This window comes from Spermophilus citellus, assembly GCF_964194105.1.
Source record: "Spermophilus citellus genome assembly, chromosome: 8".
Classification (NCBI taxonomy): Eukaryota; Metazoa; Chordata; class Mammalia; order Rodentia; family Sciuridae; genus Spermophilus; species Spermophilus citellus.
In genome coordinates this window covers 104,071,990-104,089,312 of record NC_138189.1, presented here as the reverse complement: position 1 = coordinate 104,089,312, position 17,323 = coordinate 104,071,990, and the positions used below count along the sequence as shown (strand labels likewise).

Below are 17,323 nucleotides of genomic sequence, written 5' to 3'. Positions count from 1 at the left end.
TCCCTAATAGGGAAAACTTGGCTTCTAAGTCACAAACAATTGGGGACCATTGCCTCTTATTCAATAGAAAGCTGGTAGATACCTGGATACACCAAAGATTTGTAAGGGCTTCCTAGAATTGTATCCAAAGTGAGCTGGTATAATCACCATCTCTACGCCAGGAAATTAGAGGCAAAGCAGAGGAGTAATGGGCATCTTCTAAAGGTCCAAAATCCAGATGAAATCCAAATCAGGAAGACAATTTAAAAATCTTCCCACCTTGGCATGGTTTAGAAGACATATTCTCAGGCCTCATAGATAAAGTATATAATCTTTAAAATAAAGTCCACAATAAACAAAAGATGTTATAAGACCACAACCAGAATATTCAAAATAATCTGAGAGAACATTAAGACCAAATATAAGAAGTATGGGCATAAAGGAAGGCACCAAAATACACACTAAAGGAATGGAAAACCTTTTCAATAAAATAGTATCAAAATTTTTTAAAGCCTTAGGAATGAGATAGAAATACAAGAGATATTTAGAAGCCCAAATAGGCAAGATCAAAAAAGATCCTCTCCAAAATACATTCCAATTAAAATGCCTAATATACACAATAAGGATAGAATTTTTTTAAAGTGACAAGAAAAATCAAAGGTCACATTTAGAGGTAAGCCAATTATAATTTCTACTTGTTTCTTAGGCTGGACCCTCCCTAGGAGTAGCTACTCTCATATCTAACAAAGTAGACTTTAAGCCAAAGTTATTCAGAAGAGACAAAGAAGGTCACTTCATACTAGTTAAGGAAATCATCAAACAAAAAGATATAATGATTATAAATACTTATGCCCCAAATGTCAGTGCACCTATATATGTAAAACAAACCCTACTCAAAATAAAGAATCAAATAGACACCAATATAATAATATGAGGTGATTTCAACATACCTCTCTCACCATTATATCATTCAGACATAAGTAATGTAAACACCCTTCAGAACTGAAAAATACTATTAAACAAATAGACCTAAATGTACCTATAAAATATTTTATCCTTAAGCAACCAAAGTTACTTTCCTTTCAGTGGCTCATGGAATCTTCTAGTACTTTAGGACAAAAAAAAAAAAAAAAGGTCTTATCAAATAAAATAAATAAAAAATTCTTTGCATCCTATCAGATCATATTGAAATGAAATTAGAAACCAATAACAAGATAAAAAACAGAAAACATCTTAACCTGGAAATTAAATAATACATTTCAATGAGGAATGGATCATAGAAGAAATCATGGGAGAAATACAAAAATTCTTAGAAACAAATAAGAACAGATATAAAACATATCCAAATCTCTGGGACAATATGAAGGCAGTTCTAAAAGGAAAATTTATAGCATTGAATGCCCACATTAAAAAAGAAAAAAAGATTCCAAATAATGTTACCACTTCAAGGCCCTGGAAAAGAAAGAACAAATTAATTCCAAAATAATAGAATACATGAAATAATTAAAATCAGAGCCTAAATTAATGAAATTGAGGATAAAAAAGCAAAACAAAAGATCAATGCAATAAAGAATTAGTTCTTTAAAAAGATAAACAAGACTGATAAACCCTTTGTCAAACTAACCAAAAGAAAGAAAGACCCAAATAAACAAAATGGAGATGAAAAAGGAGAAATTGCCACAGATACTTCTAAAGTCCAAAGTATCATTAGAAACTATTTTTAAAATTTATAATCCAATAAACTTGAAAATATACAATATATTGGCAAATTTCTCAACACATATGATCTACCCAAATTGAACCAAGAGAATGTAGAAAACATAAACAGACTAATATCAAGCTTTGACACTGAAGCAGCAATTAAAGTCTTCCAGAAGAGAAAAGCTCAGGACCAGAAGAATTCTCAGCCTAGTTCTACCACATCTTTTAAGAAAAACTAACATTAATCATCCTTAAATTTTATTCCATGAAATAGAAAGGATATAAAACACCAAATTCATTCTGTGGAGCCAGTTTCACCCTGATACAAAACCAGACAAAGGCACTTCAAGGAATGAAAACTTCAGACCAAAATCCTAATGTACACAGATGCAAAAATCCTTAATAAAATATTGGCAAATCACATTCAAAGACACATTAAGAAGATAATATACCACAACCAAGAAGGTTTCATCCCAAGGATGCAAGGTTGATTCAATATACACAAATCAATAAATGTAATTTACCACATAAGAAGAATTAAGTACAAGAATCACATGATCATCTCAATAGAGATAGTCTTTTCCTCTGTTTACTAGATTGAGCCTTTTTGTTTCTTATCATCCAACGCAGCATAAAAATTCCATCAAAACTAATAGAACCTGGGTTCAAAAATACCGAAAATTTATATATTTGTTGCCAAAGCCTTTGGAAAAACACCAGGGAAGGAGTTGTATAGGATGTGTAGACATGTGCACACACAGATACACACACCACAAAATTTCCTAAATACCCTCTATACCTCTCACTAGCCCACAGTTTCAGTCATCAAATACTGCATGATCTCACCTATGCCCAGAATCTAAAGAAGTTAACCTTATAAAAACAGAGAATAGAATAGAATGGAATGGAATGGAATGGAATAGAATAGTGTTTCCAGAGTCTGGGGTGGTATCAGAACCACTGTTCCACAGAGATGTGAGACACAAAGAACAGAAGTACATGTGGTTACAGTCCCATACTGTTGGGGAAAGGAAAGATTTTGGTCAAAAGGTACAAAGTTCCTGTTAGACAGGAGGTATAAATTTTGGAGTTCTGTTGCTCAGCATCACAATCAGAGTTAATAATAATGTATTTGCAATTCTTTGAATGTTCCTAGCACAATTCCTGTTGAAATTTAATCCCCATTGTGAGGTATTAGGAGAGGAAACCAAGTGGGCCTTTAAGAGATGATTGGGTAGAGGTGAATGAGGGGAGGGAAGGGGATGTGGGGATAGAAAAGATAGTAGGATGAAACAGACATTCTTACTTTACATATATATAACTACATGACCGATGTGCTTCTACGACATATCCAATCAGAAAAATGAGAAATTGTACCCCATCTATGCATAATAAAGTGCATAAACACATTCTACTGTCATATAACCAATTAAAACAAATATAAATAAATAAATAAAAGAATCAAATAAAAGAGATGATTGGGTCACGAGAACAGCCCTTGTGAATTGATTAATCCACTTATCAATTGATAAGTTAATGAATTCTCTCCAGAGGGCATCTGTCATAAAAGCCAGTTTGGTTCTGTCCTTGGTATGCATGTTCCTTTGCCAAATATGATGCCCTGTGCCACCTCAGGACTCTGCAATCCCCAGAAGAAATAAAGATCTCACCTAATATGACCCCTCAACCCTGGGCCTCCCAGCCTTCAGAACCATGTACCAAAATAAGACTCTTTCCTTTATAAATTACCTAGTTTTAGGTATTCTATTATAGAAACAAAAAACAAACTATGACACTACTAAATTGCTGAAAGACTATGACAGTTCAAAATTGCTAAAGAAGACTTAAAATGTTCTCACCACAAAAAAAAAAAAAAACTGAAACATAGATAAGGGGATAGATCAGTATTTTATATATATGTATTTATACACATACACATATGTATACATATATGAAACATTACACTATACCTCATAAGTGTATATAATTAGTACTTGTTCATTTAATTAGTTTTAAAAATTCAACTCAACCACCTTTATATCCTGTGTTTGAATGTGCTGTTTAGTGTTGTTCTCTGAGAAACTATCATAGAAGTCTTGTTCTACTTGTCTATTTTGGAAGAATAGAAGAGTCATATTCATCAATATAACTCTTGGCTATAAACTGTACCTGAACTCAAGTAAGTCGTCTATTTTTGAATTCTCAAAATGTACCCTATCTTGCCTTCACAGAAAACACGCTCATAGGTTGATAAGTGCTTATAAACCTGACATATGATCACACAACTTTGCACCAGATCATCTACTCTTTCAAGAGCTACTGGATATTCCACTACTGATAGAGAGTTTTGTGGTTGCAACCATGTATGAGTTATGGGTTTGTTTGAGCTATCACAAGGCAGGGGGGTTGCTTTCCTGAGAACTCCTGGTGTAAATCCACCAGTTGCAGATTGCTCAAATCAAAGCTGATGCCCTACCTTAGCTCCCAGCCCTAGGTTCAAATGCAGCACCCAGAGGTGGGTGTAGCCTCCCCAGCCCCAAACATCTTGTTTTTCATGTTTATGCTGTTTTCCTACACTACAAAAATATTTTATAAAATGTTTCATAAATAAGTGAAAACTAGTAAAAGGAGAAACTACACTAGAAGAATAGTCAATCAAAAGAAAAACTAATTCAGGGTAAAAACCAGAAATATATCAAAATGAAATGGAATAAAAATCATTTCTTAATAACAACATTGACTGTAAATGGCCTAAACCCATCAACCAAAAGACATAGACTAGCAAATTGGATTAGAAAGCAAGACCCAACAATATACTGTCTTCAAGAGACACACCTCATAGGCAAAGACATTCAAAGAATTAAGGTGAAAGGATGCGTAAAAACTATTTCACATGGATCTCATAAGCAAGCAGTGGTTTCTATCCTTATATCAGATAAAGTGGACTTCAAACAGATGTTAATCAGAAGGGACAGAAGGACATTTCATACTGCTTAAGAGAACTATGCATCAATAAGACATAACAATCATAAATATTTATGCCCAAAACAAAGGTGCATCTATGTGTATCAAACAAACCATTCTCAGTATCAAGAATCAAGTAGACCACAACACATAATACTGGGTAATTTTAACATGCCTCTGTCACCGCTGGATAAATCCTCCAAAGTAAAGAAACCATAGAATTAAAAAATACAATTGCTGATTTAGACTTTACAGACATATATATAATATTTTATCTATAATGGCTGAATACACTTTCTTTTCAGCAGCACATGGATCCTTCTCTAATATAGATCATGTTATGCAAGCTATTACATATATGGGCATGCAATTGTAATATTACCATAATAAACTTTTAGCATTTGTAGGGTTATTTTGTTAGCTCCCTTTCCACTGATATTAATTTTTGTGTTCTTGCTTTTTTCTTGATTAGATGTGTTTGATTTTTATCAACTTTTAACTGTATTACTTCTTCTCTATTTCATACATTTCTACTCCTACTCTTATTTTTTTCCTTCCTACTACCTAATTTGAAAATAATTTGATTGGTAATCTAGCCTCTTTCTGATGTAAGTACTTTAAGTTATAATGTTCATCTGTATATTGTTTTATCCCAGAAACATTCTGATATTTAAGCATTTATTATCACTTCATTAAAAGCACTTTTTATTTACTTTTCTTGTGCTTTCTTCCTTAACCTGTGAGATATTTATAAGTATGCCATTTAATTTTGAAGTAATTGACATGTGGAAGTGGGGTTCTATATACCTTACAGTGATTGATTTCTAATGAAATAAATCATGCAGGAAACACAGTCTGCATGATTTCAAAGTTTTAAAAAAAAAGTGATGAGGGCTGGGGATGTGGCTCAAGCAGTAGCGCGCTCGCCTGGCATGTGTGAGGCCCAGGTTGGATCCTCAGCACCACATACCAACAAAGATGTTGTGTCCGCCGAGAACTAAAAAATAAATAATTAAAAAAAATTATCTCTCTCTCTCTAAAAAAAAAAAAAGTGATGAAATTACTTTTTCATATTGATTGTGTTAGTTACATAAGTGTCAAGAACATGTCAAAACTGATCAAATTGCATACTTCAAATATGTGCATTTTATTATACTTCAATTTTATCTCAATAAAGATAAGTGGAAAAAAATAAAATCAGCATACTACATATCAATAATGATCAATTAGTAAATATAATAGGAAAAATATATCATTTATGAGACCGGTAAAGATACGGAGTATATCAACAGAACATTTTAAAAAATATTTAAAGAATGGATTATAAGACATATAAAATCTGAAATAGCATAAAGATGTCAGCTGTCCCTCAACTGAGTTCCAAGTTCAACACAACATCAATAAAAATCCCAAAAATCATATTGATATGGAAGAAAATGACAAAGAATTTCTCATTGATCAAGCTGAATTAAACTCCTCTGACCCTCTTCTCTAATTAGACCTCAATCTTGGGCTCCCAGTTGTAGCAAGAATCCTGCTGAATTAGTTCATCAAGAATTCCCCACCCTTGATATTTGATCACCCTCAATATCTGTAACATTCCTCGTTGCCCACAGATGATGTCTGATCACCCTGGCTTGCCCTCAGCAAGAATTCTAAGTTGGTTTGACAAAGCACTCCTCCCCTTGATGTCTCCTATTAGCAATTTTCCAACCACTGACCCCACACAAACACACGCACTCTGCTAATAAATAATAAATGCACGGCTGTCTTTGCTGTATTTGGAATTGAATCTAATCTCTCTCTCCTTTCACCAGAGTTGACCTCTATTGCAATAGCCTTTAATAAAGTCTTCCTTCACAGTTTTAACAAATGTTAGAATAAGTCTACTTTAACACAGATTACTAAGAAAAAAGACAGATCAACCAAAGATAAATAATACCGATGAACAGGAAACATAAAAGTAAACATGGCCAATCAGTACATTAAAAGATGCTCAACTTTACCAAAAATCAGAAATATTCAAAGAAAAATTGCAAAAGGATACTATTTCAAACTCATTAAATTGTCAAGAAAATTTTTTTTAACTCTGAAATTTCCAAGTCTTTCTAAAGATGTGGAGGAAATGTGACTTCCTTTTTTTTTTTTTTTTTTTGCTGATCAGGTCAATAAATGTAACAGTTTGAAGAATAATTTGTTATTACTCAGTGAAATTAAACGTGTTCATAGTCTGTGACCCATTTCTTACACATCTCACTATATACCCAACCTTTCTCACAGACGATTAAGCCCTAATGCCTTAAGTCGTTCACTACATTTAACAAATTAATGACTCATCTGTGCACACAAAGGACAGAAAACTCTGTCATAAATACCTAACTTCCTACAATAGATGGGATATTTTCATACTCAGAATTGTTCTGCCTCAAATACTATTATCACCCTAGCCTCAGTCCTAGACAAACTTTCACGCACAGGCACAAAAAGACATGTGTAAGTATCAAAGTATTTTTTAGTATCAAAATGTAAAATAACACAATATGTTGTTTATGGTTGTAGAGCTATATATAAAATATAAAAGCATGAATAGATATGGGAAGATTGAATTCATGAAAATAATATTAATGAAATATATGCACAATTGAATGCTATAAAGCAATGAAAATAAAACAACCATCCCAGGCAGTAGTAAAAATTAATTTTATATACATCATTAAAGAATGACCAATAAAAATAAATAAATATAATATTGAGCAATAGAAGGCAGATAAAAAGATTATATTCTCCATGAAAAACTATTCCATAATATTAGGTGTGAAAACAACAGGGCATAATGACCACAGAGGGGCTCAAGTGAGGCCTCTGAATTGCAGGTGATAATCTGTTTCATGGTCCAGCTGATGGTTATACAGGCAGATTCACTTTGTAACATTTAGAAAGCCCTACAATGATGGTGTGCGCATCTTCCTGTGAGTATACTTTGCCTCAATAAAAACATTTATCTGGAGAAAATTGTCTTTCCTCTTCTTCCTACCTCTCTAGGACTTTCTACCTGCTTCTCTCATTTCTGCTAATGACACCATAATTTTTTTTTCTGTAACCCAGGCTCATATACTCATTTTTGGTCTTTCAACCCCAGTAGACCAACTCTTGCCAAGAGCAATCACTACTAACTGGACATTATCCCGAGTTGGTCCAGTTTGTCCAGAATAGATCTTGTTCTCTCTCTCTTTTTCTGCATTTCATACATCGAGTTGGAAATCAAGAAGTATTTGGAGTCTTATCTTGATAATATGTACCAAAAGTTTCTGTCCATTTGAGTTATATTCTCCAAATGCGATTTATAGATTCTTAGGTTAAAATATATATATATATATATATATATATATATATATATATATATATAGAGAGAGAGAGAGAGAGAGAGAGAGAGAGAGAGAGAGAGAGAAGAAATTGGTCAAAGTTTCTCTGGAAATTTCTAGGGAAATAGGGAAGGCCTATCTAAGACTATCTTGTCTTTGAATAACTGTTCTTTCTTTTCTTTTTTATTTCAAGATATTCATTTATTCAACAAAAATCGTGTGTGTATGTGTGTGTGTGTGTGTGTGTGTCTGTGTGTGATGCTATATATAGAGGGAAAAGAAAAACTTAAGTTTCCAAGTTACATCCAGAACTCAAATTTTCACAACATTTTAGTTATGTTAGATCTGAATGCACATATCAATGAATTAAATAAGCTCCATAAAAATATTAACCATTTAAATGTTCATTGCATGATTAACTTAAACAGGAGCCAGAGGCGTGATTTCTGCCCACATCCTGCATGAGCAGAGAATGGGTAACTGTCAGAGGTGTGGGCTGGCTACAAAATAAAAGCTATGAAAGTAATACTAAGAAATAAGCAGGAAATTAATTGAAAAGGGGGCGCTTGGGAGGATAGACCTGAAGTGTCTGATCCTAACAAAGAAGAAAGCCCAGGAATTCTTTATCTATAGAGGTACACACCAAAGGGAATCAGTAAGGAGTTTCCTCAGAAAAACAGGCTGTTCAGTGCTTGGCAGGTTACACCCATCTCCAGGCAGCTGTGTTTGATCCTAGGGCTGTGAGCTACGGCAGAGGGCCAGTGTGATCTGGGCTTTCTCAACCAGGGAATTTCACCCAGGAGTTCCCAGAAAAACAACTTCCCTGCCTTCATGGCCCAAACAAAATCCATAGTTCATACATGGCTTCCAACATTTAACTAAAATGTTGCCTTTTCCCCAGGTAACAAAAGCAAGCCCTGACGGAGGCCTGTAAGCAACTCTCCATCCTTCATAGAGAAAAACCAGTACAGATTTGGAATCTTCCAAAGCACCTTCATACACACAATCTCATTTGATTATCCTAGCTGGCCTGTGAGTTGGTGGTACTAATGTTTTCTCCATGAACTTCACATGCATTGACATCTTCTGTATGAGGACAAGAATGGGGAGGTCCAAGCTGACCAAATAATTATCTGATGCAAGGAGTCACAGCAGACAGACTTCATTCCTCCTGACCCTGCTCTATCTCACCTTTCAACTACCATTTTTATATTTTGCACCATTAAATTTTTCATCTCTACAATTAAAGTGTTATAACATTTCTATACCCAGATTTTAAAAATCAACATTGCCAACTATAACCCTTAATTCAATTTTAAGAGATGTGATGTGCCCCAATTATTTCAACTATGTGACAAACATCTTTCATACATGATCAAGGCATTATTACTTCATGTTCTTTCAAATAAACTGAATGTGTCAGATTGTGACAGATATAACTGGACTTATTGGGTGCAGAGTTAGACAACTCTGTCAGAGAATCTGGTGCAAAGCCTGATAATATCATCATTCAAGTGGTAAATTAAATTAGACTTTGAAGTTCTGTTCCATTAAGTGAGAGTTAATGTTCCAAATTCCTTTAATATATCTGACAGATCAATGGCAGGCTGGCAAGCATCTATATTCAGATGGTTATCTTTATTAAATTAGCTACAAGTTTCAAAAATCACTTTACTTTCTAGGAAAAGTATTCAAATTGTAAGAAAGACAAATAACAGAGATGAGAAGACATGGAATTCTGTATATTTTTATCTTCTTGTTGTATTATTATATCTGAGAGGGAAAATATACAAACAGATTCAAACATCTGTAAGGTTTAGTACCAGAAGCCATCTTCAGAGGGTAATCTGTAGATACTCAACATTTAAAATTGAAGTTATTCCCAGAGGAGTGAAAGGTGAAGAGATAGGACTTGATGAGATGACTATGATAAAAACCAACAAAAGACAAAAAAAGTGAATGGAAGAAGCAGGAAGACATAAGTTTATCACATGTGTGCAATGTGTCCACACTGTGTTGCATGGTCAGCCCATAATAAACCATTTGATTTTCACAAAAATTGAGTAGTTAAGGATTTTTGCTCCTCACTTAACCAATAAGCAATCAAAGGCTCCGAGTTGTTAACTGTCCCCAAATCACACAATATAACATTGCTAAGATGTGAACACTGAGCTATGGAACTCCAAGGCCTCTAAGCTTCTTCTCGCATACCCAGCAGCTGCTCAAGAGCAAGGAGATTCAGAGAGAACACCAGGACAGTGATAGCCACAAGACAGTACTGGGTCACTGAGACATCTGGTGAGACTTCCCTGATGCAACAGGGAAGGAATGGGTTCCTGAAAAATTTGCCTTCCTATTCCAAGCATTTAGTCAGTAAGAAGTGCTCAAATATTGACGACAGGAATTGCTCAGAAAAAGAGGGGATGAAGGTTACAAATACAGAAGGCTGCCCAGATGAATCACTTGTATGCCAAAGAGAAAGTTCAGAGAATAGGCAATGAGTTTAAAAATTATACATGATTAAGCATTTGGGGAGATGAAGAGGAGGAGGAGGGAGCACATGAAAACTAGTCAGCAACAGACATAGATCAGGGGACAATGGTCAGCCACACACTGAGAATGCAGAATGTCTTGGTTTAAATCCTTTCTTTCTACCTTTATGCCCTTGGGTAAGTTACTTAACTTCTCTGGATGTCAGTTTCCACATCTATTACAATGGAAATAATCCAAGTTCCCAGAGATTACAAATAGGGATCTCGGGTCCTCAGTGAAGTAGGAACAGGGAAGAGTGAGAACTTTGTGGAGCATTTAAAAAATTAGACCAGTTTTTATTGAAGATGTGGGATGGTGTTAATAGAGATGAATAAAAGAATAGCTACCATCAGTGAAGTGTGTGCTCAATTTGGGGGGATCCAGGCACCATCTTCACGACTTTAGCACCACTTAGAGGAGAGGTGGATTAAATGGCCCGCAGAGGGCAAAGGAGCAACGAGGTGGACCTGGTGAGAACAGATTCCACCCACAAAGGGACCTGCCCAGAGTCCCTCCTGACTGTCCAGCTGTACCATCCACCACTGCAAGCACCCATCAAACAAGCTGTAAAAATCACTTCTTAAGTAAATTTGTATTTTTTTGTTGTTGGTTGATTATGGGGGAAGATGAAAAGAGAAGGATGAACTCTTTTCTTCACAGATGAAAAAAATCAACAAGAAGCAAAGCGATGCTGGCCCCAAAACCACAGAAAAGTTTAGTGATTGGAAGCACCAAGTACCGCTGAAGGTAGAGGCTAAAGAATGAAACTAAAAATAAGAGAATTGGTTGCAAGTTAATTTCAGAAGCAGTTAGAACCTCAGATCTTTCTTTTCCAGCCAAGGACTGCAAGGCAGGAATTGCAAGCGATTGAATGGAGATTTACCCTTTGGGGAAACTGAACCAGAGTAAGCGAGAACTCAAAGCAAGCTGAAGGCTGAAGTCAAGTTCAGTGCTGGAGACAGGGGTACACGGTCAAATACTGTTAGTGTCCCAACCCCCTTTTCCTTCCCACTTCCCAACACAAGCACCCAGGAAAGAATACTCCAGCTTTCTTACCACCAGGTAAAAATGAAGGAAAACCAAACCACTCAAAAGAATAGTAATCAAGACCCACATGTATATGCACAGAGGTTCCAATCAGTTTCAAATCAACCTCATACTTAAATATACATATATATATACATATGTGTATATGCATATACATTAAAATGTGTGTATATATGTGTGTGTTTATATACATATGCATTTTTTTTTTGCTTTTCTATGTAAAATATATCATATTTCTATTATCAAGGGCAGAAAGTTTGTTGATTCTGTCCCACTGATAGATTAACAGTACTTAGATCAGTGCCAAGTATATATCACATATTTGATAAATACTTGCTGGAGGAATTACTATGTGTTTAAACTGTTACACTCTCACAGAGACCCAAACACTTCAAAAATGTTCTTTTTACATTTGAAAAGTATTGCTTAATATGAGTTATTGACAAAGTAAGTCTCCCTAGCATCACCACACTTACCAACTAAATTCCACTTTACTGCACCTCAATTTTAAACATAAAATTCCCAATAGTCAACTTCTAAGAAATGGCTGAATTAATTTTTCTTTTGTTAGAAAAACAGGTGTATCATATCACATCCTTATCATCATCTATTCTTAAATGAAAGCACAAAAGATTTCATAAGGAAACTGATTACAGACTTCTGGAGGAGTAAGCTACACTGTCCCTCCCATAGCCCTGAAGAGCTAACACTTTCCTTCAAAGACCATATCAGTCCTGGAGGATCAGCACCTGATAAATACAGTCCATCAAAAACTGTGGAGCAAAGGGGAAAACCCCCACCTAATGGCATATGTACCACTGAAATGAATATTCCATGTGGCTATGTAGGAAAGTCAGAACGAAGAACAAAGCGACATAACAGGGTGTGATGTGACACATTATCTTGTGACAATAACTGAATAACTGGAGAAATAAAATCCTGTACTCCCCCTCATCCTTTTCTCCCCCGCACCTTTCCCCACAAACATGCCCCCTGGGTACCCTAGCACTGCACAGACACATGCACACACCACACAGACTGTGATACCTCTCATTTACATAGTCTGGAGCAGGGGTATTAAGAAATCTCATGTCATCTGTCTAAATAAGTTATAATCAAGCTGCAAAACTGTTAAATGCATCCATGAGAACAAATTTTTTAAATTGTGTAAAGCTATCATTTTTATATGACTAATCAAAGACAAAATACCAAAGACCACTAAATGTAACATTCTTGCATAAAGACTCTTCTGTGATGGGCCAAATTGTTTGGCTGAACAATAAAATAATGACATCCGTAAGTCATATATTTTATTTATTCTATAACATTTATTTTGTTCTTCCTACATTTCAGAAAAAACAAGAATCATACTGTTAAAATCTAGATTTACTACATAATTCATGTTCTATTTGTAGCGATGCCAAATTAGACTACTTTTCTTAAATATTTAAGTTGTTTCTTACTTTATTAAATTTGGAAAAAAAAAAACCTTCACCTTTAGTTGAAACAGTAGCAACTAAAATTGTCAACAAAATTTTTAAAGTTTCGCTTAGACTCCCATCACATAGGTTAAATTATTTTATCATACAAAAATATAAGAAACTATTTTAATTTTATTATTAAAATCACCATCATTTATATTATAAAACCTACTGTCTCTTGAAGCAATATCTAGAACTTTAATATACATTGTTCCTTGGATTCCACTCCTTTTCCTGTTTTATACAATCAAAAGAAAACAAAACAGTAGTATGTTGTTTAATTTGTAAAATCTTGCTTCCTTTAAGACTCTTCCTCCAATGAAATGTCCAGAAAACAGTTTTCTTAAGAACTGGTGTAGTCCAGGCACAGTGGCACACACCTATAATTCCAGCAACTACGGAGGCTGAGGCAGGAGGATCACAAGTCAAATCCATCCTCAGCAACTAAGCGAGGCCCTAAGCAACTTGGTGAGACCCTGTCCCAAAATTTAAAAAATTAAAAGGGCTGGGGATGTGGCCCAGTGGTTAAATGCCCTCTGGGTTCTTTCCCCAATCTTAACAAAAAAAAAAAAAGCTGGTCTCAGTATCACTTTTGCATCTCATCTCAAGGCCAGGGACACAGCTGCTATCCAAGCATGCACTGGATGTCTCTGCTTTCTTCAGTTGACCTCTTATTCCTGGAAGTATATTTCCAGAAGTCTAGTTCATTTTATTCTTTCAGTAGATTGGTAGTTTACATAGATTTACGATCCCACAGTTATTTTCATTCAATATATTGAAGGAATTGGGCAACTGGTTTGCAGTGTTGATATTGGGAAATCCCACATCATTCACCTGCCAGTTCTCTTGTAAGTGCCCTGTTTAATTTCTCCCAAAGTTTTTAGAACATTCTCTTCTCAGATACTTGTGTGACTAGTTCTTCCTCTTTATCCAATTCTCTGCTGACCACTTTAGGGATCTTTCCTGACCAGTCAATAAAAAGAAGCCCCCGCATACCACTCTCACATCACCATATTTGATTTCTGTCAAAATACTTATTACTGTCTGATATTTTCTTGATTTACTCTTTGCTATATGGTCTGTTTCCACCAAATAAACTGTGAGGTCTATGGGAATTCATTTGCTTCTGAGTCACCAGTGTTTGGGATAAGAGCAGATACTTTAAAATGCTTATTGAATAAATGAATGAAAATCCCGTTCACAGCACTACTGCCAGAAGTAGAGCAAAAATAGGCTTTTGATTGTATTCGTATGGTACCTAAAACAGGATCATGTCTAGGACCCACCTTTGTCAGAGTGCTTAGATTTAGTACAGACATGTCATCCAGCTTAGCTAGTCCTAAACCAGGAGACTGACAACTTTAACTACATTTGAACTTTTGAGCAGTTCAATTTATTTGTTAAAAAATATACATATTAACCTCTTAAGAAGCTAAAGCCTTTGGGAGATCCTCCTGTGCAAATAAAAATACTCCTTTCAGCTCACTCTGATACTTGAGGCACATTTGGCAGGTAACTCAGCATGGTAAGTTCCTGAGCAGGAATGGTTCTGACATCAGATTTTCCAGAGAGGTCACACTGAGGTTCTGCTATGGTTAAGGAGGTCCTCAGCCATCCAAATATTTAAAATCCACAGCCCTTTCTCTTCCATGCTTTGTGAAACAGGACTTGGGTATTCCAATGGAGAACCTGTTCAAGTCTGGACCAAGTTCAAGCTCTTTCTCCACAGAACTGTAGCCCTCCCTCAGAGTAAGAATTCAAGTTGGGCTCCAAATTTCATGGCAGAGTATCACCTCTGCCATCTAGTATCTGAAAGATTATTAATCATTGTTTAAACCAGCAAAATAACTGAATGACACTTCCTGAACCACCATCAGAGTTCAACCATGATTTCACTATGATCCAGTATTTGCCAAAAGTTTGTATAATGCAATACAATTAAGATATATAGTGCAAGGAAGGGGTTGTGATTTTCTGTTTTGGGTTTTGTTTTTGTTTGTTTTGTTATTGCTGCTGTTGTTTGGTTTTGGTACTAGGAACTGAACTCAGGATCATGTAACCACTATGCCACATCCCCAGCCCTTTTTAAAATTTTTTATTTTGAGATAGGGTCTCACTAAGTTGCTTAGGATCTTACGAAGTTGCTGAGGCTGGCTTTGAACTTGGTATCCTCCTGCCTCAGCCTTCCCAGCCACTAGGATTACAGGCATGCATCCCTATGCTAGGCACAAGGAAAAGTGTTAATTATCATTCTCTAAGTTCTGTCGGCTATGCCCTGCATTAAACTGTATCTTCAGAAAGCAATATCCTTGAGTCAAATTATCTTTTTCCCCCCTCCAAAAATAAATATTTATTAAGTTAAAAGTTAATGTGGTCATCTTGCTTCTAGTAGAGTTACATGAGGAAGGAAATCCATAGGTTTCAGAAGATAGCCTCAGTACTCACTCGCTTTGACACTGAGGGTTTGAAGCTGAGGGTTCTTGGATTTGTTATGTCATCTCTCTAAGCCAGTCTTCTAATGATAATGGACTTGTACCCTAGGCTATGAGGGACAAATGAGGCAATTCACCTAATGTTCCAGACATAGTCCTTGAGCTTTTAATAACTGTTGTTGCAATTATAAGAAATTATTTGAAATCCCAGAGACTCAGGAGGCTGAGGCAAGAGGATTGCAATTTCAAGATCAGCAGCAAATCAGTGAGTCCCTAATCAAAAACAAAAAATTTAAAAGCAAGGACTGGGTGTGTAGCTCAGTGGCTAAGTAACTATGGGTTAAATTCCTGGTACCAAAAAAAAAAAAAAGGGAAAGAAATTATTTCAACATTTTCATATTATTTGCAAAATTTTGGTTTAAAGCATCATTCATTACATTGCATAAAATATTTTTCTCTTTGGTTTGTAGTAACACAAAAGTGTCTCTTCAAACACACAGGTAGGGAGAATTACACAACCAACCATGTTTTCTTTCTAGAAGGAGACTCAGGTCATTTGTCACAATAACCTCTTTCAGGTATCTATTTTCTTCTATTTCCGCCTCTTAGTTGGCTATTCTTTTCATTTTTAACATACACCTTTATATTGTGTTTATCTTTGTATCTGGTAATCTACCATTTACTAGCTGAGTAAACCTGGAGAGGTTATTTAACACCTTAAGCTTCACTGTCTTCACCTGTCAAATGGGAATTTGGAACATACTTTGTAAAAACTTCATTGAAAGACTCGTGTATAGTTAAATAATCTTAGAGACCAGTGAAGCCCAGACCACTAAGTAATTCATAATCTCTTTTTTAAATCACTTTGTTTGGAACAAATACGTAGAAGGAAAGTGGGGAAAAGATGCAGACTCACATTCTACTTACCTCATATTTACAGGAAGAAGTCGGATACACCAAAATGTACAAAATGCTGGCGCTACGGTATTCACAGCAGTCTTTGCATAATAAAAAGCAAAGAGTACAGTAAAGGAAAAAATGAAATCAACACAACATACCTGGAGAGAGATTACACTGACATTATCAAAATGAATATGTCCATTAGGCTCTGTGACAGCAGGATTTGCATAGCACGTCACACCATTGATTGCAGGTAACGTTTTAGGTTGATGCACTTTTTCTTGAGGACCAAAGTTGTCATTTCCAAAGTGAGTATGATCATTCTACATAAAAAAAGGAGCATGAATAGGTTATAAGACGAAAAAAAAAAAAAGACAGCTCACACAGACAAGCAAATAGTTTACTGCTTTTCATTTAAAGACAACACTTTTTATTTCTGGTCTTATGTAATGCACACTTTTTAGATTTATAACATCTCTCTCTGTTTAAATGTATTCTCATTTATTAGATTCTGTCGCTTCTGTTTTTCATGTTAGGGTACATATACTTCTCTGTTTTGATGAATATGAATGGAATATAAATTATACACATCTGTTACTTGACATTAAATTGTTGGTACTTGTTCCAAATTCTACAATATGAATCAAGTATTTTCTTATACTTGTCAACACATTGACCTTTTCATTCTCCTCACATATAGGAGTCCAATAACATAATTCTAAGAACAAAATTCCTGCCCACATTAAGGAGTTTTAGAGGGTAACATATCACATGCTTTAAAGTCCATCTACCTGACCATATGTCTTTAATAACATCTTCAGTGTTCTTTCAAAAAAGAAAAATATGTAAAATCCACCAAACACAGCAACTGCTTTCTCAACATAGTTGTCAACTTTAGGATTAAATCCAAATGCCTGAGGGAAGA

The 17,323-nt window shown here is 35.2% G+C and overlaps 1 protein-coding gene across 1 annotated transcript in view; it reads right to left on the bottom strand.

Annotated features, from left to right (window-relative positions):
* The window catches only part of SLC39A8 (solute carrier family 39 member 8), an 82,415-nt gene that overhangs the window by 22,123 nt on the left and 42,969 nt on the right, over positions 1-17,323 (bottom strand). The window contains exons 5-6 of the mRNA XM_081304708.1: positions 17,190-17,312; positions 16,557-16,721 (exon numbers count right to left, since the gene is read on the bottom strand). Coding sequence (XP_081160834.1) covers positions 16,557-16,721; positions 17,190-17,312 — 288 coding nt within the window. The remainder of the gene's footprint in view (positions 1-16,556; positions 16,722-17,189; positions 17,313-17,323) is intronic.